Below are 25,870 nucleotides of genomic sequence, written 5' to 3' on the forward strand. Positions count from 1 at the left end.
CCAGCTTGGTCTATAAAGTGAGTTCCAGGACAACAAGATGGGGCTACACATAGAAACCCTGTTCCTGAAAACAAACAAAAAGAAGGAGGAGGAAGAGGAGGAGGAGGAGGAGGAGGAAGAGGAGGTAGTGGTGGTGGTGGTGGTGATATCTGGAATTGATATCTACAGTCAAAGGGAATATCAGTTTTCTCTAATGGAATAATTAGGTAATATCAACTCCAAGGGCAGGTACCATACCCAGGAGTGGTTGGTTAACACAAAACAAACTCCGTGACATTGTGGACTTTTGTTTTGTTTTGATATCTTTTGTCTTATTGGTTTTTTGCATGCTTGTTTGATGTTAATTTATGAAATGTTAGAATTTTTAGTTGTTTTTGTTAAGGAGAGTGAGGGTACGGAGGTAGGGAGGATCTGAGAGGAGGTGGATGGGGGAAAGCATGATCAAGCATATTGTACAAAATAGTTTTAATTAAAAACAAAAATGCATAAAACAAAACAACCAACCAAACAAAAACTCTCATTTATACTTGGGTGCAGGTCTAGAGGAACTCTAGGATACACAGCCCTAAGTTGTATGCTTTCTGCTTATGGCATTCCCACTCTTTATTTCATGAGCCAGAATCAACACTATTGCCTCATCCTGAATTCTCAAATCTACTAGTCAAGTCATATATATTTAATGTATTTGTGCATTAATTGCATATTGGATATGCAATGCATATTGGGAAATGTTTTTATGGTGGTAACAAAAGTGTGGAAAAACAAGTTTTATATGCTAAAATAAAAATGGCATGATAAGTAATAGATTTTTTAAGAAAATTCTTATTAAAAGAAATAGACTGATCAAAATTAAGTCAGTAATGTAAGTGGAGAGATTCTCATTTAATGTATGCTATTTGAAGGCCACTGTTGATTTGAAAGAAGAGATCATCTAAGTGTGGTCCTCCCACCAACTTCCCCAACTATTTTATGTAGTCAGAAGTTTTTCCTGTCCTGTCTGACCCCATGGTCCCATAGCTGCTTATAAAATAGTCATGCAGAGGCTTAATATGATTAACAAACTATGGCCTATAGCAGGCTTCTTGCTAGTTAGCTCTTATAGTTTAACTCAACCCATAACTATTAATCTATGTATCACCACATGTTCCATGGCTTTACCTGTATCCCGTTACATGTTGTGGCTTGGAAATACCTCTGTGTACCATGGCAGGAATTTGCCATAGTGTAGGTCAAGCCCACACACTGTGGCTTCTCTATATTACCACTTGCTTAAGAGACACAACTAGGAAGTGATTTTTAGCTCTATTTTAGAATCTTCTTTTAAAGCTTTCTCAGGTTGTGGGTGGAAATTCTTGGTACCATGTCTGGGCACCAAAATGTAGTCAGAAGTTTCTCCAGTCATGTCCATGGTCCCACAGCCACTTATAAAATAATCCTTCAGAGGTTTAATATGATTTACAAACTGTATGGTCTATGGCAGGCTTCTTGATAGCTAGATCTCATAGTTTAACTCAACCTGTCTATTAATCTATGTATCACCACATGTTCCATGGCTTTACCTGAATCCCATAACATGTTGTTTCTAGGATGGCGGTCTGGCATCTCCCCACTCTGCCTTTCTCTTTGCTGTCTTTTTCCTTGGATTTCCTACCTGCCTCTAAGCTGTCTTGCCAAAGTCCAAAGCAGCTTATTTATTAACCAATGAGAAAAACATATATTCACAGTGTGTACAAAAAGACATTCCCCATTAATTTTGTCAATTATTTGTAAAGTGATGCACAGGTGTGTTTTTTATACTTTAGAAAGGGTGAGAAAAATATGAAACTAATGTCCACAGTGATTTTTACTGTTTGGGTAAAGAACTGAGGCTAGTTTTTTTTTTTTTTTTTTTAGAAATTAATTGTGATTGTGGAATATACTGTACCCATGCAAAAGTAGGATTGTGACTATCAAAAGAGTTGAGTGGTCTTTAGTTTTATTCATAGAAGTTAGAGTGTGAATGCCCTGAAGCTGTATTATTCAAGAAAGATATGAAAGAAATGGGAATACTCGTTTTCAAGAAGTGTATAACTATTGGGGGAATAAATTTGTAGGCAGTGACCCAGGGAAAGACACCTTCCTTAGTTCAGATAGTTGAACCCAGCCTGTCAGTCAGGGCATTGTTTTAATGTCTTCAAATAACCTGGAGTTAAAAGGTAAAGTCCCAGGAGCAGCTTTCAGTCAAAGGCATGCTCTGCTAGCTTTTGTCTTCTTGCCAGTTCAGGCTAATTGTTTGGCAAATTGGTTAACACATTTAATTTTGAAGCAAATAGTCTTAAGAAAATTATAGAATCCGTAAATTTTATAGAATTAAAGAAATTAGAAGTCTATAGTTTTGTGGCCCAAAGAGTTAAGAGCAACAGGCAAGCACTGGGAAGCTTTCAACCTCTTCGAATGTGATTGCACATAAGTGAGTTTATTGTCCATCTTTATCGCTTTGTCCCCTAGCTGATTCAGGGTCTTCATGTCTCAAAAAATTGAGAAACACAGAACATTTGTACAAAATAAAAAGGGCAAGGAAGTGGGCATTTAATACTTGAGTAGGAAAAAGGAAAAGTAAATTTGCTTAAAACCAAAAGCAAACTTAAACTTAGTTTTATTTTGACCAAGTTTCTGTGGTTCTAAGACGTTTTACTGAGTCACCTACTCAATCATAAAATAGCTTTGCAACTTAGAGGTAATATAATTTTTGAAGCCCTATTATGTGATGATCCAAGTCTAAATCTTCTCTGTCACCTAGGACATACTATCTTTACTACACAGCTGTACTCTCTGAAAAAATGGTTGGGTCCAATGACGACAGCCTTTATTCCAGCTACATAGGAGCTAATGCAGAAGCATCATATGTAAGGCCTGTTGTTGTGGTGTTGTGGGTGGTCCTATATGGACACCCCTTGGGGAAGGGGGCAAGGAGCCCAGAGTCAGTGACACAGACTCTGTGAGTCAGGTGAATAGCAGAACACGCTGCAGACTCATTCATTGCAGAAATCAGGCTTGCTTTTATATCCCCCTCCCTGCACCGCATTGATCCTCTAAGCCTCTAGAGATGTGTTGTCCTTTCTCCATTGGCTCTGTCAATCAAGCCACCATGGCAGACTCCTGATTGGACCAAGGAGGAAGTTACTATAGCACATGCTCAATCAAGCTTGAGTGGCTACAGCCCAGTTGGGCCTATCAACTGTCTTCCTCCTACAGCCTGTCAGGATTGTAAAATGAATTCAGCCAGGACAATTTCTTGTGAACCTGTCTCAAAACAAGAGGGCTGGAAATGTAACCCAGGAGCAGAGCTTTTGCATAGTATGTTTAAGGCTCTAAGTTCAATCACATGCATTCTCATTATCAGGTGCAAGTAAATTTCTTGGGATATCATTTAAACTTACTTAATGGTTTCACCGATCTGGGGGAAGAACCTGGAAATTTATATTTATAATAATTCACACACACACACACACACACACACACACACACACACACACAATTGAATTTTACACCAAATGAAAGTGAGAAAACTATAGCCTCAAAACACCATTTTCATCCACAAAATAAATATTCAAACTGTTCAAGCATCAGTTGTCTATTCTATAGCAAGTCTTTTCTCTCAGGAAAAAAAAAAAGCAGAAAAGGTAAATAATATATGATTAATATGAAAGCTCCATGTTTCACTGCAATTTCCTACTTGGGCTTTGAAACAGAAGTTTATCTTCTACTATTTTCATCTCCCTTCATCACCAAGGTTCTTTGATGTTTCCTGGAAAGCCTATCTACATGTCTCCATTGGTGTAGGAAGGAATGCAATACTAAAGCTTGTACTAGGAGCATGAAGACCACTCCTATATCCAGACATCCTTAGCCTCAGCCTTGGGTCCTATACATTGCAAAGCTTCTCTACTAATATTGTTAAAGTAGATTTCTTGGGGGTACCACTGAAACATGCTCTGTGATTCAGTAGGTTTGATTAAGAAGCCTGAAGATGCACATTTCTAGTAAGTTCCCCAGTGGTGCTGATGCTTCTGGTCTATGAACCACACATTTCAGAACCAGGTTCTCATTCTGTCTCTCAACCACTGAACTCACATGAGCCTCTGTTTCAAACAAACCCCTCTCTACAGGATGAACAGGTATCCAGGAAACCTGTCAACTTAGAACCCAGGCTCTTCTTCCTGTGTAACACCCTGGTACCAATGTCTCAGAATTCTCTCCTCAGAAATCCTCCACTACTACTCCCTGCAGTGTACACCTATTCCAAGTCTGTTCCTCAATGGACCTAAGGACTGACAAAGGTCAGCTGTTTGCAGACATCCATTCAAAGCTCCTCTTCATACAGATAGAAGCAGAAGGGGGAATAGACAAGGGATTAAAGGGCATTTCTATTCCTTCTTGCTGCAGCAGGCAGGGTTTGCTATGGGAAAATTGCTTTTGTACACTGGTTTAAAAAAACACTGATTGGCCAGTAGCCAGCAAGGAAGTGTAGGTGGGATAAGCAGACAAAGAGAATTCTGAGAAGAGGAAGGCTGAATCAGGAGACACTAGCCTGATGTCCAGGGTTCAGCATGTAATGGCACACAGGTAAAGTCATGGAACATATGTGGCATTAACAGAAATGGGTTGAGTTTAAGTGTAATAGCTAGTCAGTGGTAGGCTTGAACTAATGGCAGAGTAGTTTTAATTAATATAAGCCTCTGTGTGTTTACTTGGGTCTGAGTGCCTATGAACTATGCACAAGAAAACTTTCAGTTACAAGGGTTGGCATGTGTTATCCTCTTATCCACCTGTATAGATGCCAGGGGAAATTCTAACATGCAGGAGCTTGTGCCTAACTTTAAGGCTCACAAAGCCATGGATGCTTCTGGGGATCATCAGTATTAGGAGGAGTCATTATACATAAGTGTTCTTTATAGGGTGAATGAAGACTTTCTTCCATCTACATACTCTTCCAGCTGGCCATGCAATGTGGATGACAATGTGTGAACCACTAAGGGGTTCCACAGTTTTCAACTGAAATCCCACTGTAACTTCCCTGTGAGTTTCAGTGAATCAGTTTATTTCTTTGATCTCATCTTTTTATTTTTAAAATAGGAATAAAATAAAATTACATCTCTAGTGTGGTAGATATTGTGTTCCCTGAAATATTGTGTGTTCCCTGAAATAAACATATCTGGGGTCAGAGAACAGACAGCCACTAGAACAAAGCCAGAAATGGTGGCTAGAAATTGGGAAGAGTAAGCCATAACAGAAGTTGGGCGGTGGTGGTGCACGCCTTTAATCCCAGCACTTGGGAGGCAGAGCTAGCCAGATCTCTGAGTTCAAAGCCACTTTAGAAACAGCTAAACATGGTGACCCACGCCTTTAATCCCAGAAACCCAACCTTTAATCACAGGGAGTGGGGGCAGAAAGATAAAGGTATATAAGGCGTGAGGACCAGGAACTAAGTGAGTAAAACATGTAGTTAGTTAAGCATTGGGTTGGCTAAGCGTTCAGGCTTTGGAGCAACACAGTTCAGCTGAGATTCATGTGGAGGAGGACTCAGAAGCTTCTAGCCTGAGGAAACAGGATCACCTGAGGAACTAGCAAGGTGAGATAGCTGTGGCTTGTTCTGCTTCTCTGATCTTCCAGCAATCACCCCAATAACTGACCTCAGGTTTGAGTTTCATTAATAAGAACAGTTAAGATTCATGCTACACTCTAGCCTCTTCTACCCCAATGCTATTATTGAGGTTAATTCTTTCTCCTTTAGACTTCAGCTCAACTCCTGCCCTCTTTGTTGTGATTGACACCTGTATCTAATCAGGAAGCAACTTTCCATGGCAATCTCTGGTCCTTTGGAATTGGTGTTTTTGTTTTGATTGACAACTTACTAGTCCTCTGCCTTCCTGAAAGCAGTATGCCCCTTTGCCCTTTGCATGTTTCTTCCATCTGGCACAGAAACTGGTGCCTGGTAGAAGTGTAATTAGCAAACAATGTGTGATCATTCTCATAATCAGAATTAATTTTAGAGGCTGGCACTGAGTAGGTAACTAAGAAATGCCACTGATTGTTTTCTTTTTAGTGAAAATCACATTGTAGTCAGATATTTTATTTTGTTTCTGCATACTGATATCATAGGAGAAAATGGAGTGGATTTGGAACGACTTTAATTTGGACTGTCCAAGCTAGGGAAAAAAAAAATGTGGCTATGTTAAGAAACTGGCTTGAATAACTGGAAGAAAAATGCACTTTTTTAGATACTTAAGGAACAAAATACCCATGGTTAAAAACAAAGCCCCCCCAACTGAATAAGTGAGCCAATTGAATAGCTTGAACTATTTGGGAAGGCACCCAGGCAGTGGGACCTGGACCTGTCCTTACTGCATGAGCTGGCTGTTTGGAACCTTGGGCTTATGCAGGGACACTTTGCTCAGCCTGGAAGGAGGGGGGTGGGAAGACAGGGGAACCCATAGCTAATATGTAAAATTAAAACACAAATATAATTTAAAAAAAAGAAATACAAAGGAAATTAAACTGCCAATTATAAAAAATAACCAAAGCTTAATAAATACATAGAACTGTGTTTGCTGGCTTTGTTTGCCTGCATCACTCACACTGCCATTGGGCATCTTTCATAAAGCTGGTGAAAGCAGTTCCCTGCTGTGTTCACCCATAGCCCGTCCCCCTCCCCCTCCATTTTCACAATTCAAGAATTATTTTAACGGTGCCTTTTTTTTTTTTTTTAAATCAGATAAATATCCTCTTGTTAAATATTTCTGGGCCCTGTACTTGAAGAAAGAAGTGATTTTTTTTTTTTCAAATCTGTGAACAGGACACTTTTTCAAAATGTCAAAATAAACCATCTGCTTGTACAACTGTTTCTAATTACTTCCCTCCTAGACTCTCCACTGGAGGAGTTTGGCACTTGCACCCCGCCCAGAGCGGTTCCACTGCCCAAGTCCTTGCAGACAACTAAGCCTCCAGGAGGAGCCCAGAACCTGTGAGTCCGGGGTCCCAAGTCCTTCTGCCTGGACATCTGCTGGTGACACTTCCCCCTCCTGTTGCCTCCTGTGAAAGCCCCACCTTGCGGCAGGCCAAGTGGCTGGCCTGCCCTCCTGCCTGTGCAGCCCCGCAGCTCAACATGCATCCCCCAGGCTTCAGGAACTTCTTGTTGCTGGTGTCCTCCCTTCTAGTCCTTGGGCTGTCAGCTGCTCCTCAAAGCTTCTCACCGTCTCTGAGGTAAGTCTGGTTTATTATGCTTTGAGACAGAGCCGCTGTGCTGTACGTGGCAGAACTCAAGCCTGAGGATGACGGACTATCCTAAGCCAAGAGCAGTCACTAAGTTGGACCCGGGATAAACTCTTTTCAACCTGTTCTGCATTTTCTCCCCTTCTATCTAGCCGTGGTGTTGCTTCCTATCTGTTCTTTCACTTTTTCTTTGGAAAAATACTCATTGAATAAAATATCATTTCCCCCTCTGCAAAAACGTGTAAGGGGGAGATTTTTCACCTCAAGTCAAAGATGTACTTATGGACACCTGTGTCACCCCATAGCCTGTAAAGCAGCTTTATTTCCACTTTCTAATATAGCACTTTCTAACATGCTAGATGGCCCTGCCACATCTTGTATTGCGTTTTGAAAGAGACAACAAATTCCATTCCAACTTTTAAAAAGTAGAACTCTTGAGGCCTGTTCCAAACACAATTTAAACGCATTTCTCCCTATCTTATACATGATACATAAACCTTTTTTTAATACATTCATCCTTCATTTCTTCTTTTCCACAAAATAATCTCCATCTAGCTATCAGATAATAACGGAACATTTTTAAAAAGAAGGAACAAAAAGCCAGCCAAGTATCATACTTCAGACTAGTTTGCATTTAATCAAAATGTGCATTTAAGATTAAGTGGCAATCCACTAAGGAGCAAGAGGCCATCACCTCTGCCTACTTGGAAGGTTCTGTTTCGAGTCATGGTTAAAACCCAGCTCTTCAGAGGCGTGCTTGCCCCCCCCCCCCAAAAAAAAAAAAAAAATAGAGAGGCTGGAGGTCTCTTCTCCAGCATGGAGGAGAGTGGGCTGGGAGAAGGGGCGGGACCTGTGTCTGACCATGGCCTGCCTGGGGCCTTTCCTTTTCTCATGCAGAAGCTTGTCCGGCGCCCCCTGCAGGTTGTCCAGGGCCGAGTCCGAGCGCAGATGTCGTGCACCTGGCCAGCCCCCAGGGGGCGCCCTGTGTCATGACCGTGGCCGGTGCGAGTGCGGGGTCTGCATCTGTCAAGTGACCGAACCTGGCACCTATTTCGGGCCGCTGTGTGAGTGCCACGAGTGGGTATGCGAGACCTACGACGGGAAAATTTGCGCAGGTAAGGCACAGGTGCTGTCTCCCTGGGGGCGGGGGGTCACCTGCCTCCAGACAGGCACTGGGTTGCTGCAATCAGAGAAGGCCGTGCTTCTATGCAGTTTTGGCATTATTTATCAAAATACTTCTCCTCCTCTTTGGCCCTCACTTAAGTGGAAATTATAAATATATATGTATGTTTGTGTATATAGATATTTCATTGACCTTATTATTTATCACAATATTTCTCCGTTTTGGTCCTCACTTAAGTGGAAATTATAAATATATATGTATGTTTGTGTATATAGATATTTCATTGACCTTATTATAAATTTCACTTGCCTCTCCTGTGGCTCTTTATCATGAACTAGATTCTTCAGAGCCTCACAAATAGAGTTACCTTGAGGGTCTCCCTGACCCCTATCATGCCGTAATCTGAAGATTATGATCCTCATTTTATAGGTAATATGGATGGGTGCTATTTTCTACAAAATCAAGGAGGCAGTATTTTTGAGCTTGAAATTACCTTTTTACTTTTAAGGTGTTTTTTCACAGAGAGGGGAACATATCTAAAATCATGGTAGGGAAAGGAATAAAAAAGCACATATTTACTTGGATGCATTTTGTTTTAACTGCTTGAAATTCTGAGGAGCAGTAAAATGTACTATCTTGTAAGGGTGGAGTGAAAGTATATTTGTTTCCCTTGCACACTTGAAAGTATAATTCAAGTTCTAATATTGGAAAAAGTCAGAACCTTTAACTTTTTTAACAATCTCAAGTAACTGGTCTTTTACTGATGGCTAGGAGCCTCAGTTAATTTACTCTGACCAGTGCAGAAACTCCACTAGCAAAAGCCAGCATGATGTGTGCCAAGCAGGGTTTGGCCGATTAGTAGGAAAACAAACCAAGTTATTTTACCCTCGAGGCTGCTAAGACTAAGATGTCCAACAATAACATCAAGAGATCAAAACCAAACTTATAATAACAATGTTTTTTCTTAGTACCTGGGCCCAAGAGTCCACTAGGACAGCTTAATATTTAGGTTGTGTGATATGGAAAAAATAATCCTAGAGGTAACTCAGAGGGGCACAGGTGCTTCTAGGTGGTTTGTCTGTGAAGCCTGTGAGGACTCTGACTCAACCCTTGTTATTTTAACTACATTAGTTACAAACTTGAATTATTGGAGTAACTGCTTGGAATGAAAGCAATCTTATATCTGCTATTTCATTCCAAATTCAGCTATCATCCAGTCTCTTTGGCTTTACTGTCTCTGGCAAGATCTCCACAATGGTATGAGTTTTGAACAAAATTTTCAGGGCTTTTAGTGTTCTTATTTGATTAGAAAATAAAGTGGTGAGATATAGCCTTTAGCTAGTGAAACTAGCAGTGATGGCTGAATGCCATCCCATAAGCTTTCCTGCTAAGGGCCTTGGCTGGTCCTTTGCTGTGAATCTGGCTTTGTGATGCTGTGGGCTTTGGAGTCGTTTCTTCCTTGGAGGAACTGGCTGTTTACTTAAAACATGTTAGTCACTGAATTCCTTCCTTTTTGATATTAAATGAAGGATCAAGTCACATGGGTTTTTTGCCTTTCTATATCTGTTTGTTCACAGCTGAGTGGAATATTTGTGCTCATCTGACACTTTTATTTGCAGAAGCCTATACATTGACCGGTGGCCAATGAGATTTCCTTTTTGGGTCTTCTTTGGTATCTGCCCCTGACTGTGAGCACATTTGCCAGGCTCAGGAGGAGCTCACAGGGAACACAGAGCGGCCTTGCCAACTCACCCTCCTGCTCTGTGCTTCAGATTTAGCTTTTCCATCATAGTTTCAATTTCACAACTACTAGGAAAATATAGCAAGATGAGTTTTGTTTATTCTTTTTTGTTTGTTTTGTGAATCATCTGACATTTGCCTTGATAAACCCCAGTAAGTCTTTTGTGGGAACACAGTAATTGCCAGAGACTTCCTTTCCATTTTGAAGAAGACAAATCCTGTCCTCCTATACCACAAACTAGTTAGCGTATAGAATATGTCAGAAAACCCCAGACTTCAAATCCTAGTCCATATGGCTATTTGAACTGAGACAGCTACTTAAACTTCTAAGCATTTCTTCATCTGAAAAATAGAAATCTTTAAAAAAATATTATTTATCTTATTTTATGTATACGAATTTTTTCCTGCACGTATCATGTGTACGGCATGTGTGTCTGGTTCCTATACAGCTCAGAGGCAGGAGTCCAGTCCCTTGGAACTACAGTTATAGATGGTTGTGAGCTACCATATGGAGTGCTGGGGACCAATTCAGTCATCTGCAGAGTAAAAATTGCTTTCAACTGTAGAGTCATCTCCCCAGCCCCCCAGAGAGACATCTTAACAGTAACAGCCATATAGAATTGTTGTGAAGTTTAACATGGGTAAAATATGCCACGTGGTATCTGACATGAAGTGAGTACTCAATGCATACTAATGTAGTGATGTGTCTAACATTATTATGTATGGACACACAGGTAGAAAGATAAATTAGTAGCCTGGCCTTATGTTTTAACTGTGAGATCAACTTAATTTTCTTCATGTATTTGGGGCCTGTTACTGATTTGAGGCTCAAAATGTCAAGCAAGGACAGCAATTTTGGCCTAGCCTCAAAACATCTGAGTATGCACACTGTTCCCTTTTAAAGTGTAGTCACGTAGTATTTTTACAATGTGAATCATAAGAATTGTACATATTTTAATTTGAGTTGGTTAAAAATGTCCACACTATCACAAGTATGTTTCTTCCAGTGGTACCTGAATCTATCTCTCAGTTCTGCAGCATATGGATCTGGCCAGTGACTGCTCCTGGGGATGTGATGTGATGGTTTATTTTGGGGTAAATTAATTTTGGTAAATTGTATCTATGAGAACAGCAGTATGCTTCTTTGCATGAAAACAAACTTTAGCTTGATATTTCTAAAGCATCCCTGGATAAAACCCATAAACAGCAATAATGCACTTAAAAGTAAACATTGATTTCCTAAAAAAGATTTTAGAGTTGCTTTTGAAATGTTTTGCTTAAAATTAGTCAGTGTTAGCCAGGTGGTTGTGGGCACATGCCTTTAATCCTAGCACTCAGGAGGCAGAGACAGGTAGATCTCTTTGAGTTGAAGGCCAGCCTAATCTACAGACTGAGATACAGGATAACAAGAGCTACCCAGAGAAACCCTGTTTTGAAAAAAAAAAAAAAGTTCAGTGTTACTATCATGGGCACAGAACCCCTGCTCCACATAAATATAATAAAAATAAAATAGGGGTCTAGAGAGGTGGTTCATGGGTAAGAAGAGCACTTGTTGCTCTTATAGAGGACCCAAGTTCAATCCCCAGAACCCATGGCAAGTGGCTCACATCATTTTGTGTGTGTGTGTGTGTGTGTGTGTGTGTGTGTGTGTGTGTGTGTGTTCATAGTTCATAATTGGGAACAACTACTGATTTCAATTTAGGTAATACAAAGTACTGTGTGTTTGGTAGTCTCTCTACCATTGAGTGCTTGGGAAGCTAGGGCTGTGTGGTAGTCAACTGTGGGATATGAGGTTAACAGAACTACTAAGTACCTATAATGCAGTATGGGGTATAATTCCAGTGGGGATTCCATTGAGCCAGGTATTTAACATTGTGGTTAAAATTTTGTTAGAAAGACTTGGAATTACAAAAACTCAGGCCTTCCCAAATCTCAGATGGTGCCTGAGTTCTTATAATTCCAAGTCTTTATTTTTTTTTAACTAGCAATTCCCTATTCTTAAAGTTTTACTCAATTATTTCTCCTTTCTAACAAATTTTTTTCCTCTTAGTCATTTTCTATTCTCCATTTCCTTTCTTCAAGCCTTATTTTGTCTTTGTTTAGCCCCATTTGTGTAGATAAATTTCTAAATTATCTTATTATATAAAAAACACAGAGCCAAATATGGGGTGAAAGCCTTAGATCAGGGAAATAGGGAAAGCCACCAGCCCACCTTACCTCACCAACTCTGCAGCTTCTATATGAGAGTTACTTCCTGTCTACCCATGCTGGTTTTTTTTTTTTTGTTTGTTTGTTTTGTTTTTTTTGCCTTGCTGTTCTGCCCTCTCATTGGCTCTCTTAGTGCAGCTACTTCACTTCCTCTTCCTACACAGCTCTGTCACTTTTTGTCTGTCTATACAGACCAGCAGGTCTCTATAGTTGGTACTGGGATTAAAGGCATGTGTCACTAGGCTTGGCTCTGTTCCCTAGTGTGGCCTTGAACACACAGAGATATGCCTGCTAAGGAATTAAGGGCATGTGCTGCCTGACATCTTTTTTTTTTTTTTTACAAAAAATGGCTGGCTATTCCCCCCCTGATCTCCAAACAAGCTTTATTTATTAACACACAAATAAAATATCACCACACATTTGTGCTTAACTTCCTCTTCCCCTCTCTGTGGATTCAAGTCAAAGGCATGGAGGACCTAGGATCACTGCCAGTCTTTAATCTTCCTCTCCACTGAAGCACCATACTAGCCAGTCTCTGGACATTGCTACCTTTTATGCTTTTCCTTCATGGTCTTGGAATTGCTTGTAATTTTGGAATAGGGGTCGCCAGAACTAGCTTGCTCATTTTACATGGGCATCTGGGAGAATTCTGCTCTCTTAGACTTACCTGTTTTAGGCAAATGCACTTCATATTACCCCAAGTGATATATAAAAGTTAAAGGTTTTTCTGTTACAGAAAGTACAGTCACTCAGATCATTTTTTCTCAGTTTTACCAGGTGAGGTGGATAGTACTCTGAAGTTCTACCATGGAGACCCCAACATGTTGGCTGTGCTTATTACTTGCTCTTGAAAACTTAGAAGATCATATTTATAATCTTAGGGTACTTAAATGAAATAATATAAATTATGACAAGGTCTGCCTTATTTTTTTTTACATAATTTCCCCCAAAACAAGAAAAGAAAAAATGCATTAATGTGACAGCTCTTAAATTTGCAAAGAATATTCTTTCTTCACAGATTTCTAAAAGTCTTCAATGTATTTTGAGATGTAAAGCTAAATCCAACCTCCCATGTCTATTGTATTGTAACTCAACCCCTACCCCAAACTTTCCTGCTCTCTTGGTCTCAGTCATATGCTGTCTTATTGGATCTTGAGCCACAATGTTCATGGTCTTGAGATGAGTAACAAATACCAATACCATAGGAGCAGACCCCTCTGTGTCCCTCATTTGTATGCCTTCTTCTCCTAGAAGATTCTTTCTAAGGATTTATAATGGAAAACAGGACATATTTCTATATCCCATGTCATCTCCTTGTATCTGTTTTCTCTTGTGGTCATAACAAATTTCACAAGTCTCATGGTTTTAACAACATAAGTGGATTTTTCTTATAGTTCTGCAGGTTAGAGGACTGGCCTGGACCTGCCAGGGATGAGTTATGGACAGATCCTCCCTTTATAGAAGCTCTGTAGATAATCTGCTTCCTGGTTATTTGGTGTTGAGAGAATTTAGTTCCCTGTGCTTTTGTGACTAAGATGCCTGTTTTTCTGCAACTAGTCCACTTTGTGTCTGAGTCTGTTCTCTAGTCTTTATGCTTACTCCTGGCGATGTCTGAAAATCATCAAAAGGACATCTAGTCCTTCTCATGCTGCTATTTCTGAGTGTCTTCTGTTGTCACTCTGCTTTCCTCATTATTCTGAGCCAGTTCTCTGCTTTTAAGGACCATTAGACCAGACCCACTTTAATAACCCAAGGTAAACTTTTCATCTCCTGATCCATTCCCTTAACCAAACCATGGAAGTTCCTTTTGTCATGTATGGTAATCTAAAGTCCCAGTAACAAGGAAATGGATACTTCTGAGAACTTTCTAGTCTACAGTAGGTGATTACCCTACTGTAAATTGCTGTGCATGTGAATGGCAATGGAGAGGTTCCATGTCTATCAACACCTACTGCTATTGGATTTAGTCCTGTGTATCACTGCTGAGCCTCTATTTCTTTCCCAGAGCTAGCAACATGATTCAATTTCTCTAACCTCTATAGAATAGCACAAAACTTCTAGTACAGATCTGAAGAAAACTAGAAGTTTGTGTTTTTAATGCAGTTGCTGTTTTCAATATTTAGTATCCTCACTTGGCCATTGTAACTCAGTCATAAATTTTGTTTCCTTATCTGTGCAAAGAAGTCAATGATGGTACAAAGTGAGTATAATAGCAGGAAACATGTGCTGATGGAAATTCCTCTACTATTCTGGCTGAAGATATGTAGGGTGTGAGTAGATCAACAGGGGATGATGTAGAGGGGCCTGTTTTGTACTGTGCATCTCTTATATTACCTGTAGTATACTCTTTGAATCAAGAGATGCACAAGGTGGCCACATGTAGCAATGTGATACCTGTAAGACACAGGATCTAGTGTCTCAGAGGCTCCATTGATCAGCCCCTCTGTACCTGGGCAGTACTCAAGACTGCTTTTGTTTGTATGACAAAGGAAGTTCTTTCTTTTCTTTTCTTTTCTTTTCTTTTTGGAGAGGCAGTTCATTTTTATTTATTTAGTTTTTTTTTTTTTTTCATTTTACGTAACAATCATAGTTCCTCCCATCCCTCATCCTGCCCTCCCCTCACCCCCCATCAACTCCTCCAAAAGGGTATGGCTTCCCATAGGGAGTCAACAAAGCCTGGTATATTCAGTTGAGGCAGGACCAAGCTCCTTCCCATTTCATCAAGGCTGATCAAGGCATCCCACCACATCTGTCCTATACTTTCTCCTATTCTGACAAACTTGTACTTTTTAAATACAACCATCATTTAATAAGGGTATAAGTAAGATTAACCTTTATTCCTTGGGCTACATATAAGGCTAAGTGGTTAAGAACACCTGTTTTTGTAGAGAATCCAGTTCAATTCCTAGTATTCACATGGTGGCTCACAACCACCTGAAACTCCAGTTCTAGGGGGTTATAGTTTCCATGGACACCAGAAACACATATGGTACAAAGACCTATGTGCAAGCAAAACACTCACACACATAATATAAAAATAAATAAATCTTAACCATTTAGCTGTATCTCTAGCCCCAGGAATAAAGTTTAATCTTATTTATACTCTTGTCAAATAATGGTTATATCAAAAAATTAAGTTTGTCAGAATAGGAGAAAGTATAGGACAGATATAATGATGACCTTGATCTCAGGAGACCTGGAAGTCCCATTTCCATGTTAGTTCACCTGATTTATAGCCCTTATCAGCTTGGACAAGCCCTGGAAGAATCAGTTTGATTATTTCTGAAACAGACATAATTTTCACTTTGGGGAAGATTACTGAAAAATTACTTAAATCTTAAAAATCCTCAATTTATCTGATTACCAAAATTTTATTAAAACAATGCAAATTTGTTGTGAAAGGATCAGTGCAGATAGTGTGTGTAAGTGTGTAAGTGTTGTGTTCTTGCAATAGAAATGATAACCATGTTAGGTACAAATATACTATTACTATAATATAGTGTATACATATATATATGTATAACAAAATATAATATATAATGTTATATACAGTGAAACATGCCATGTATCTGTAAATTTAAACAGATAAAGGAACAATCAATAGAGGCTGTTACATTTCATGTAAAGAACAGGTTCCAACTGAGGTTCAGACCTTTTGAAGTTCAGCATCATTCTGTTATGTCTCTAGGAAAAACTTAATGCTGAAATTTATTAAATCAACTCAATCCTAAGTGTTCTTCCCTTGACACAAAGACAACTTTGATGATTTTATTTGTTTGTTTGCTTGTTGTTATTGATGTTAGTTTTTTTTTTTTAATTTCTGAGCTTGAGATGAATTTTGTTTGGATTATTCTTTTTAGTCACTCAGGCTGGTGTCTTGCTTGCACTAGGAAACATATGCCAGGAATCTCATAAGAGCATGGGTCTTCTCTACCCACATCCCACCTAGGACCTCTGTCCACTTGCAATTTACTATTTACATTCCTTTCCCTTTGTCATTGCAATGTCTGAACATGTAATTTGTATTGATGTAAGTTAAACATGTGTGTTTTAATTCCTGCTTTCTGGTTAATAATTACCCCTGCAGTTCACCAATGCAAGATTTATGTGTGTACCTTTATATTTTCTCATATATATGTATCATAAACAACTACATCCACACACAAACAGAAACAAACAAACACATAGGTCTCTTTCTCTACTTACTTCTTAATTTCTTAATAATCTTATTATGACACTCACTTTATACTAGTAAAAGAATTTCACCAAATAGTGGCTTGGCTTATTTATCAGACTATTAGAGGGTTTACATCATGGTGATATTATTTTATCTTCTTGTGTGTTTTGTTTTCATATATAACTCTGTATTCTGGGCTCCAGTAAAAATTATCCACACACCCAAGTGCAAGCTTCCCTACACAGAGGAACACACAGCTTTCTGGCACACTCGTGTTTGCAAATTCATGCCTGACATTTCCACTAGCATGAGTTGGTTTTGCAGATATGCACAAGGGAATTCCAAGCTACGAGGAAGTGATAGCAAAGCGGCCTTCCTAGGTTTTTGATCTTGGCAAGAAGATCTTCAGATCAGTGGAACTAGCCGAGCAATAGCCTTTGTCCTTTTGGGAAATTCAGCTCCCAAGGTTAGTGTGAGATTCAAGGGCTCAGATCACACCTGAGAGAATAAAGTTTTGTACTTTTGAGACTGGGTGTGCCAAAGGGGTTTTCTGTGATGATTTTAGGCCTCTACATAGGTGAATTCTCAGTTATTTTCCATTAACTCTTAAATTGATAAAGATAGAGAGCTGAAAGAAGGTTACAAATCTCATTTTCTCTGGAAAAAGAGTACTTTGTCTTTTCAAGAATCACATTTCCTGGTAAATAAGAAACTGTATCTTGTAATAGAACTCACTCTTCCATCTATTCCAAATCATCCTGGGGTTGGATAGAAGAATGATGGCTTTATAAAAGGAAGAGAAGAATAAGGACTTTATAAGAGTGTGGCCTGACCTTGCTCTACCCCAGTCTTTGCTCATGCTGTAAGATAAATGTCACTGCTTCAAGCCCTGTCATAGTAAGTGTCTATGAACAGTTTCTAGTTCAAATGCCAAATTATTATATGTAGATAGTTACTCACCTGAATTTCCTGATCCATTATCTTATCAGGAAATTTCCTAGGGAAAGATAAGCCAAAAAATATTAAGAAGTTCATGAGTCTGGGTATTACTTCACATTTCTCTTACAGCAAAGTGGTAATGAAACATTTGTTACTAAGTTCATGGGGAAAAGTAAGGAGCCAAAATCAGAAAATTGAAACACAGTAAGTGTATTTCCTAATTGATCATTAATGTGCCCTCAAAGCTACCATTATCTGCTGTGCAGAGCAGTTACACAGAACCAGTTATTTTTCCAAGGAAAATTACTTGGACATTGAAGTCTTTTTCTCCACAAAATACAAAGCACAAGTTATATAGACTTCTATTTTCTCAGTCAACACCAGTAGTTACATAAGCTCTAACAGCTGTTTTGATCTGAAAATAATTCATTTGTTTCAAGAAAGAAAATATTTGATATAGTGGATAAAGTTCTCTCAATTGCCTGCTTGGATGAATTGGAGACTTAGATTTAATGCTGAGTTGCTAACACAAAAGAATAATGAGAATAATCAACTTACATTTCCATATGCTTTGTTGGAAATATTTTCATATATGAATTCTATTTTCATAACTTTTAAGAATTAGTGGATATAATTCTCTGTCAGTCACACCAAGAAATCATGAGTAGAAATTTGCCCTTCTTAAAGTCAATATGAGGATTATCTTGAAGCACAATATTAAAGTGAAATTACATTTTTTTTGGAAAATATTTTCATAGATTTTTGAAGAACTGAAATAGATAATTTTCAAGTGGCCTGATTTTTCATTTTAAGATAAAATGTTTCTTTTATTTTCTTAGAAAAATTAAGTGTTGATTCTCATTTCTGCCCTTAGTTAGTCAATGTGCATGAAAGCTTAAATATTGGAGAAGGAATACCTTCTGGAAATAATGTTCAAAAAATTTTTGTTAACAGAATTACTGGTACACAATTATGTGGCATATCAAGACAGAATGCTTTTTTCTTAGTCATAATTGAAGTCCCTAAAGGGAATGCATTCTGCATTAACTGTTATCCAAATTAGAAAAAAACCTCTTGAGTCAGCAATGGGAAAAACCATGCAATCTGCAATTCTTCTTGTCTATAAAAGTAAAATGAAAAATTAAAATAAAATAAAGTGTAGACAGGGTGTTCTCATGAACATTTTTCCTTATTTTGTCAGTGATGGATTTTTGGATGTCACAATAGAAAACCTGTCTTTTTTACTCTTATAATATTAAAACAATCATAAAAGGGAACTCTAAAAATCTAGTTACACCATTTTAAATATATGTATGGTCCTTTTGAGATGAAAGCAATGTGAACCCAGAGAAATGCAGAGTGAGGGACATCCACAGAAAACTGAACACTGAGTCAACATGGGGGTTTGATTTATCCCTCAGAAGGAATGTAAAACTTTGGGTCTTGATGTGAAGGCTATGGGGACATTCACTTATCAGTCTGCCATAGATTCCTAAAATTATCTTCCTGCATTTCAGATTGTTCTGCTGATACGTGACATAATATTTTAAGACATGAGGGGCAGAATACTGACCTAGCACAGCACAGACTTCACTGAGTTGAGTAAGATTTCCCTCCTTTGGGAAGCTGAAGGGCTGGTTTGGATGGAACAGAAATGTCAAAGCAGACTGCACTGAATAAGACACAGGAACAGGAAATAAACAAACACCCTCTCTCCACCACATTTGTTCCTTACTGTGGGTCTTTTAGAAGTCACTTAACTTCTTTGAGCCTCACTTGAGTTAAAATCATGAAGTACTTATTAATTTTTTATCATGGATTATCTAGAGAAGGACAGGAATATCTTACGTTTGAATTGAGCATTGTTGGAGACAGAGGAGCTATTTGAGGATGGCTGATTCCAGTGAAGCTGGGTTCCATAGAGGAATGCGAAGTGCTTACTCTTCTGCAGCTAAGTGTTGAAGAGGGAGATCCTGTGACCTTCAGCTTGTGTTGAAAGCTCTACCTTCGTTGAGGGTTTTAAGAACTTTACTTCCATAAATATCTTCTACTTTCTGTGTCTTTCAATTTTCTCTCTATGAATCTAGCCAACCAAGGATCCAAACAATATTCAGGAAAAAGGCATACCTGTACTGAATTTTGTTATTGTTCTCTGAACAATACAGTACAATCACTATTTATGTATAACTTGTATTTATTTTATTGTATCATGATATATGCAATATAGAGAGAATTTAAAGTTTATGATGAAAGGATATATATATGTTATATGCATATGCTATGTACATTATGTATAGATTTGAATATTCAGTTATTTGTGTATACAAAAACTCTTGGAACAACTTCTGACAGATGCCAAGGAAGACTATATTTAATTACTTCCCAGTACCTACATTTTATTGTAACAGAAGCAACACTGTTTTATAATATTGGGCCCTTAATTTCCCAATAACTCACAGATACCCATTGGCAACACAAAAAAATTTACCTTGTAGCCATGTGCTTATCAAAAACTAAGTAGCCTGCATTCCTCATTGCATGAAAGGGACAACTAAGTGGAAGAACATGGGAACCCTGAACTTGAAGAGCAAGAGATAAAGGGTATTGTATGTCAGCACTTGTTAAAAGGCAGCCTCATATGGAGTGTGGTGGTTTGAATAAGAATGGACTTGTATGTTTGAATATTTGGTCCCAAGTTGGTGGAATTATGTGGGAAGGATTAGGAGGTTTAGCACAGGTATAAGGATTTACCTGATATTATTAAATCTTTTCTCTGTAATTTGGATGACAAAATGTAGTATTAAGCTACAATTATTAAGTACTGTTTTCATGTGTGAAAGTTTAAGAGGCAGAATAGTGAAGAAATGGAAAGAGAACTGTCTGGGTTAAAAATTGGTTATGTTTATTTTGAACTGTGTGATTTGAGGAAGTAAACTGACTTTCTGGTGCATCTATTTCCTCCTCTTATTGTTATTGTGAGTATAAGGACTAGGGAAAAATCCCTGGCATGAAGTGAGGGCTCAATAGAAGCTACTCTTACTGTCAGTTTTATAAGCTCATTCTCATATCGAGTTATGTTGTATACTCCTTGAGCACCGTAATATTTTCTGTAGTATTGTACTTGAGGACTACAGCTTTATTGCTGAAAGAATGCTGTATTATAAACCACTCCCAATTCATTGGCTTCTAATACACATTTATTTCTCAGTGTTGAAAATGCAGTGCAACTATAATAAAGTCAGAATCAAGGCTTCAGGCTTGTTCAGGTTTGCACTATGTGATTTTCATGTTCTGCGCAGCTTGCTTTTGTCATGCCAGATGACTGAAAGGCCGAAGCAAGAAGAAATATGTGTGGTATATTAGACCTTTGACTCTGAATTCCTAACCTTCACTGTACAATATCATATCCATGGGCAAAGTTAAATTCAGATACCTGTACTCTGCCTAGGAGCATGGCTCAAGTAAGTATTACATCATTCACATTTAGATAAAGTGATACTGGCAACTAATAGCTATTTAGACAGGGAGAAATAGTCTTATTCAGCAACAAGCCCCCAGATCAGTTTATCCAATCCTAAGTGGTCAGCAACATTAAATGGGCTCTGTAGTGTGTGTGTGTGTGTGTGTGTGTGTGTGTGTGTGTGTGTGTGTGTAAAGCAATATTAATTATAGATGAGGTCATGTGTTTGACATGGAGATGGGGGTAGGCAAGACTGAAGTTGGAGGAGAAAAAAGACTTGTAATTCAACAGAACTATGCTTAGATACACCTAGTCTCTCATTTATGTACCTTCTAAATAATCCTTCTGCAAATGTGCTGAAGATCCCACAGTGTAGCAGCAGATCATACCAATTACTGGCACATGTCAGACACATGTTCAATATTTTCCTGTTTCCAGATGCCATTTAGTAAATCATGTGTTCCTTCTTAATAAAGTGTTGAATTTTCACATTTTCTACCTTAAATGAATATTTTATGGGGAAAATGTATTTAGTTCCTTGAATAAGTTATTTTTAAGCTTTCTTCTGAAGGCTTCAAAAACAGTGGAATCAGTTATTCTATGAAGTAATATGTAGATTTATTTCTGTTTTTCAGATTTTTAAACATCAGTTTTCATATTTCTAAGACAAAAATGTCATCAAACCATTGGTTGGGCAGGTTAATCCTGTAAAAACTAATTGATATAATAGCTTTCACTCACATAATGTAAACTCTACTTTCTGTTTTTGCAAAGAGCAATAAGATCCTTTGGTGATTAGTTTTTCCATACATTTTGATTAATTTTGAACTTTTAAATGCATTTTGTTTGGAAGGCCATATGAGTATTAATACACACACTACACACACACACACACACACACACACACACACACATTCATGTTTGGTTTTGCTTATCAACTTAAGGCTCAAACAGTACCAGGATCTAAGCTCTACTAAATATTGGGGTACCTTCATTTCTGGCCCTCACCTGTTGACAAATATAGCTTTAGATATTAATACCTTGTTCAGTTGATGGCAAAACGATCTCCATTAGAATCATCAGATTGCCACTGAGTAGCCTTATTCAAAGAACATCTCTATTCTGAGCCAGTCACAATATTGAATAAATAAAATGTTCTAATTGGCTTGCTCTAGTCATATCATCAACATGTAGATCCCAAGACAGAAGACCTTTAATATAGACACATTGTCAAATAAGGACAAGATCTAGGAGCAAAGTGAGTAATGTTCAGGTAGTGGGTCACACATATAACACAAGTGTTTCTTATTCCAAGAGAGAAGCTCAAGGCTGGATTCTTTATTTGAAAATATTGAGGAGACAAAATTTTGAAGATGATATGGGAGCCAATTACTTGCTAAAAGAATAAGAAAATGCTCACTTTCACATAAATCATATACCTTAACTTATAGGTCCATACCACCCAGAAAGAAATCTTAGTTTCATAGTTTCAACTATTTCAATATTGTGACAATACAAACTAGCAAGTAAGAGAGGCTTGATGGTCAAACTGAAAAATTAATTTTTGTAGTTTTTCTATTATTTTCCTTCTTTAAGATGACATTTTTGTTTTCTTAACTGTGGTGGTATTTTGTTTGTTCTCTGTGGTGATATATTTTGTCCCCCGATATATTATGTACCCTAATAAAGCTTATCTGAGGATCAGAGGAAAAAGCCAGCCACTATATTAAACACAGAAGTCAGGCAATGGTAGCACATGCCTTTAATCCTAGCATTTGGGAGGCAGAGGTCCATCTGGATCTCTGTGAGTTCAAGGTCATACTGGGGAACAAAGTCAGGCATGGTGACACACACCCTTAATCCCAGCACTAACCATAAAGGTCTGGAGGTCTGTAGAAACAGACAGGAGTGGCTTTGGTTTTTGGTGTTTCGTTTTATTTTGTTTTATTTTTTCAGAGCTGAGGACCCAACCCAGGGCCTTGTGCTTGCTAGGCAAGTGCTCTACCACTGAGCTAAATCTCCAAGCCCATGGCATTTTTTTTATTTGTAAGCCTGTTTAGCAATTCATCTTACAGTGTTCTAACAAATAAAGCTTGCCTGAAGATCAGAGTGTGGAGCTAGCCACTTGAGGCTAGGCTATGGTGCCACACACCTTTAATCCCATCACTTGGGAATCTCATGCCTTTGATCTCAGTACTTGGGAGGCACATGCCTTTATTCCCAGCACTTGGGAGGAAGAAACAGGAAGTGATATGGCTGGGCAGAGAGAGGAAGTGATAAGGCGAAGTGGAGACAGTAGCTCATCCCCTTTTCAATCTGAGGATTCCTAGAGGTAAGAAGTCTTTCTAGTGGCTGGCTGCTCTGCTTCTCTGATATTTCCACTTTCACTCTGATATCTGACTCTGGATTTTTATTATTAAGACCAATTAGAATTCACACTACACTTATTAATATTACATATTTTGAAGACCAAAGTCATTCCTTTTACATATTCCTTTAAGTAGAATGATGCTGATATTCTTAAGATAGTAAGTGATCATTTTACCCAGATGATTAGTTGAAGAAGTAACAAATCAGAAGTGCAGGTAAATGAGAAGGTCCAGTATTAACTGTCCACTTTATCATAATTCCATTTCCTTATCACCTCCTTTTCAAAAGAAAGCTGGGATAAATGAGAAACTCTATGTCTTACATAGCCTAGCCTTACCTGGTGAGACTTTCTGAATGGACAGTGGATTGCAGCTCTGGTGAGCTTCCCTGTAATTGTCTTCATCAATCACTATTCTTTTCTGAAATGGCACATTTGTGTTTATTGTTACCTTCTTTTTGTCCAGTTATGTCCCACTTATGATGGATATTTTTGAAAGTGTAAAAGCAAATAAACAAAGAAATTTGCAGGACTTCCTAAGGAACATTTTAACTAATTTGCTTCAAGTATTTTTCTGAACTTTATTTTCCTTTTTTAACGGCAAAGTAGATAAGTAAAAATACATACACAATAAATTGTCTTCTTTAGTGTTCAAGGAAAACATGAAAGGAATCAGACATATCCACAGTCAAAAGACAATAATTTCTTGTTTCACATACTCCATGCTGTAGGCTTAGTATTTGTAGGGGTAGGGTTTTTTTTTTTTTTTAACTGAAGAATACTGTTTTCTTTAATTTCTAAAAAATTTTAGTTGTTTTGGTTTGCTAATGCTGCCAGTTGGCCCAAGTTGAATTTCTCTACATGAAAACCAAAACATCTGTCATAGATAAAAAAAAAATAGATCAAGAAATTAATAGCAGATTAAATCACAGAAGAATAAAGTTAGTGAATTTGAAGTTAGAGCATCAGAAACAGTTTAAATTAAAAATTGTACTTTTAAAAAAAGATTAAAACAATAGTGATCTGTAAAGCAATTTTAAATTACCTCATAGGCTTACAATTGTCTGATTTAGTGGGAAGTAGATGAAGTATTTGAATAAATAATGGCTGAAAACATTTCAAACTTGATGAAAACAGCATGCTCACAAACATAAATCACAATAAATCTAAAAGCAAAGCAAGTCTGAAGAAAACTCCATGGATACATAGCATAACCAAATCACAAGAGATCAGTAATAAGGAGAAAGTCTTAACATTATTCAGAGCAAAAGAGTGTTTCACATACAGAGGACACAGATAAGATAACAGCAGATTTCTTTGTCAGAAGACAGAGTGCACTTCAAAGTGTCAAAAGATACAATAAATAAAGTAGCACAGACCTGGAGTTTATACTCAGTGAAGCAGTGATGTCTTTCTTTATTAAATTAAATAGAATTATTATTATTATTATTATTATTATTATTATTATTATTATTATTACTATATTCTGTGTGTGTATATGTGTGTGTTTATGATGTTTTTAAGGGCAGGTAAGAATGTATGTTCCATGACACCCATGTAGAAATCAGAGGAAAACTTTCAGGAATTGGTTCTTTCCTTCCATGTGATGTTCTTGAGATCAAACTCAGGTTGTCAGAGTTTTAGAACAAACATTTGGAAGCACTAAGATATCATTGCTGGTCAGAAGTATCTTTCAAAAATAAATGTGAAGTAAAATGTCTTTCAGGCTTAACAAAGGCTAAAAATTCACTAGTTGACTTAAGATAGATTGGTTTACACAGGCAATATAAAGGAGTAGATGTAATAACTATATGGGTAGGTACATGGAATACAAACTATCTTTTATGACACGTTTTTTTAAAACAGGTCATAGGGGAAGAAAAGGATTTAAACATGACAAAAAATGTGGATATATTGGAGAAAATTCAGAATAGGCAGTTACTAGGGGAATAGACTATCTGAGAGCAGAGGTGGTAAATTGTGCAAACACACAATGCAGCTATCATATTTTAAATCTAGAACTCTTAACAACACTGAAGTTTATGAAGCTATTTGAATGTCATATTTAGTATTGTAAATCAGAGCTATTTTACTCATTAGTGTTAATTGTTATTCTTATGGATGTCATTCATTTATTCAGTAAGTGCATGTGTGTTTAATAATACTTTAAGCAATATAAACGTAAGTCTAAATAGTACCCATTTTAGTTGGTTTGAGTTTGTATAGAAAGTACTTTCTTATAACTATTATACATGAGTTTTTTTTTTTTTACAAGCCTCACATCTTGAGTCACATCTGTTTAGATCACTCCTGCATCAAGAGGCTGGGTCTTGATTAATATCAAGTCAAACATGTTGACCCTTTTAGGATTTAAGTTAATAAGCCTAGGGTTAAATATGAGTTTTTTCTTTTTTTAATATATATATTTTTAAAATATGGATATTTGTGTTTTAATTTTACACATCAGCCATGGGTTCCCCTGTCCTCCCTGCCTTCTCCCCCAGGCCCTCCCCCCCATTCCCATCTCCTCCAGGGCAAAGACTCCCCTGAGGATTCAGCTCAACCTGGTAGATTCAGTACAGGCAAGTCCAGACCCCTCCTTCC

General features: G+C 37.8%; 1 protein-coding gene across 1 annotated transcript in view; it reads left to right on the forward strand.

The window, feature by feature from the left end:
* The window catches only part of Itgbl1 (integrin subunit beta like 1), a 305,701-nt gene that overhangs the window by 57,005 nt on the left and 222,826 nt on the right, over window positions 1–25,870 (forward strand). Inside the window, exons 2-3 of the mRNA XM_036198544.1 lie at window positions 6,904–7,242; window positions 8,149–8,366. Coding sequence (XP_036054437.1) covers window positions 7,145–7,242; window positions 8,149–8,366 — 316 coding nt within the window. The 5' untranslated portion in view covers window positions 6,904–7,144. The remainder of the gene's footprint in view (window positions 1–6,903; window positions 7,243–8,148; window positions 8,367–25,870) is intronic.

The sequence above is a fragment of the Onychomys torridus genome, chromosome 9, assembly GCF_903995425.1.
Source record: "Onychomys torridus chromosome 9, mOncTor1.1, whole genome shotgun sequence".
Lineage (NCBI taxonomy): Eukaryota > Metazoa > Chordata > Mammalia > Rodentia > Cricetidae > Onychomys > Onychomys torridus.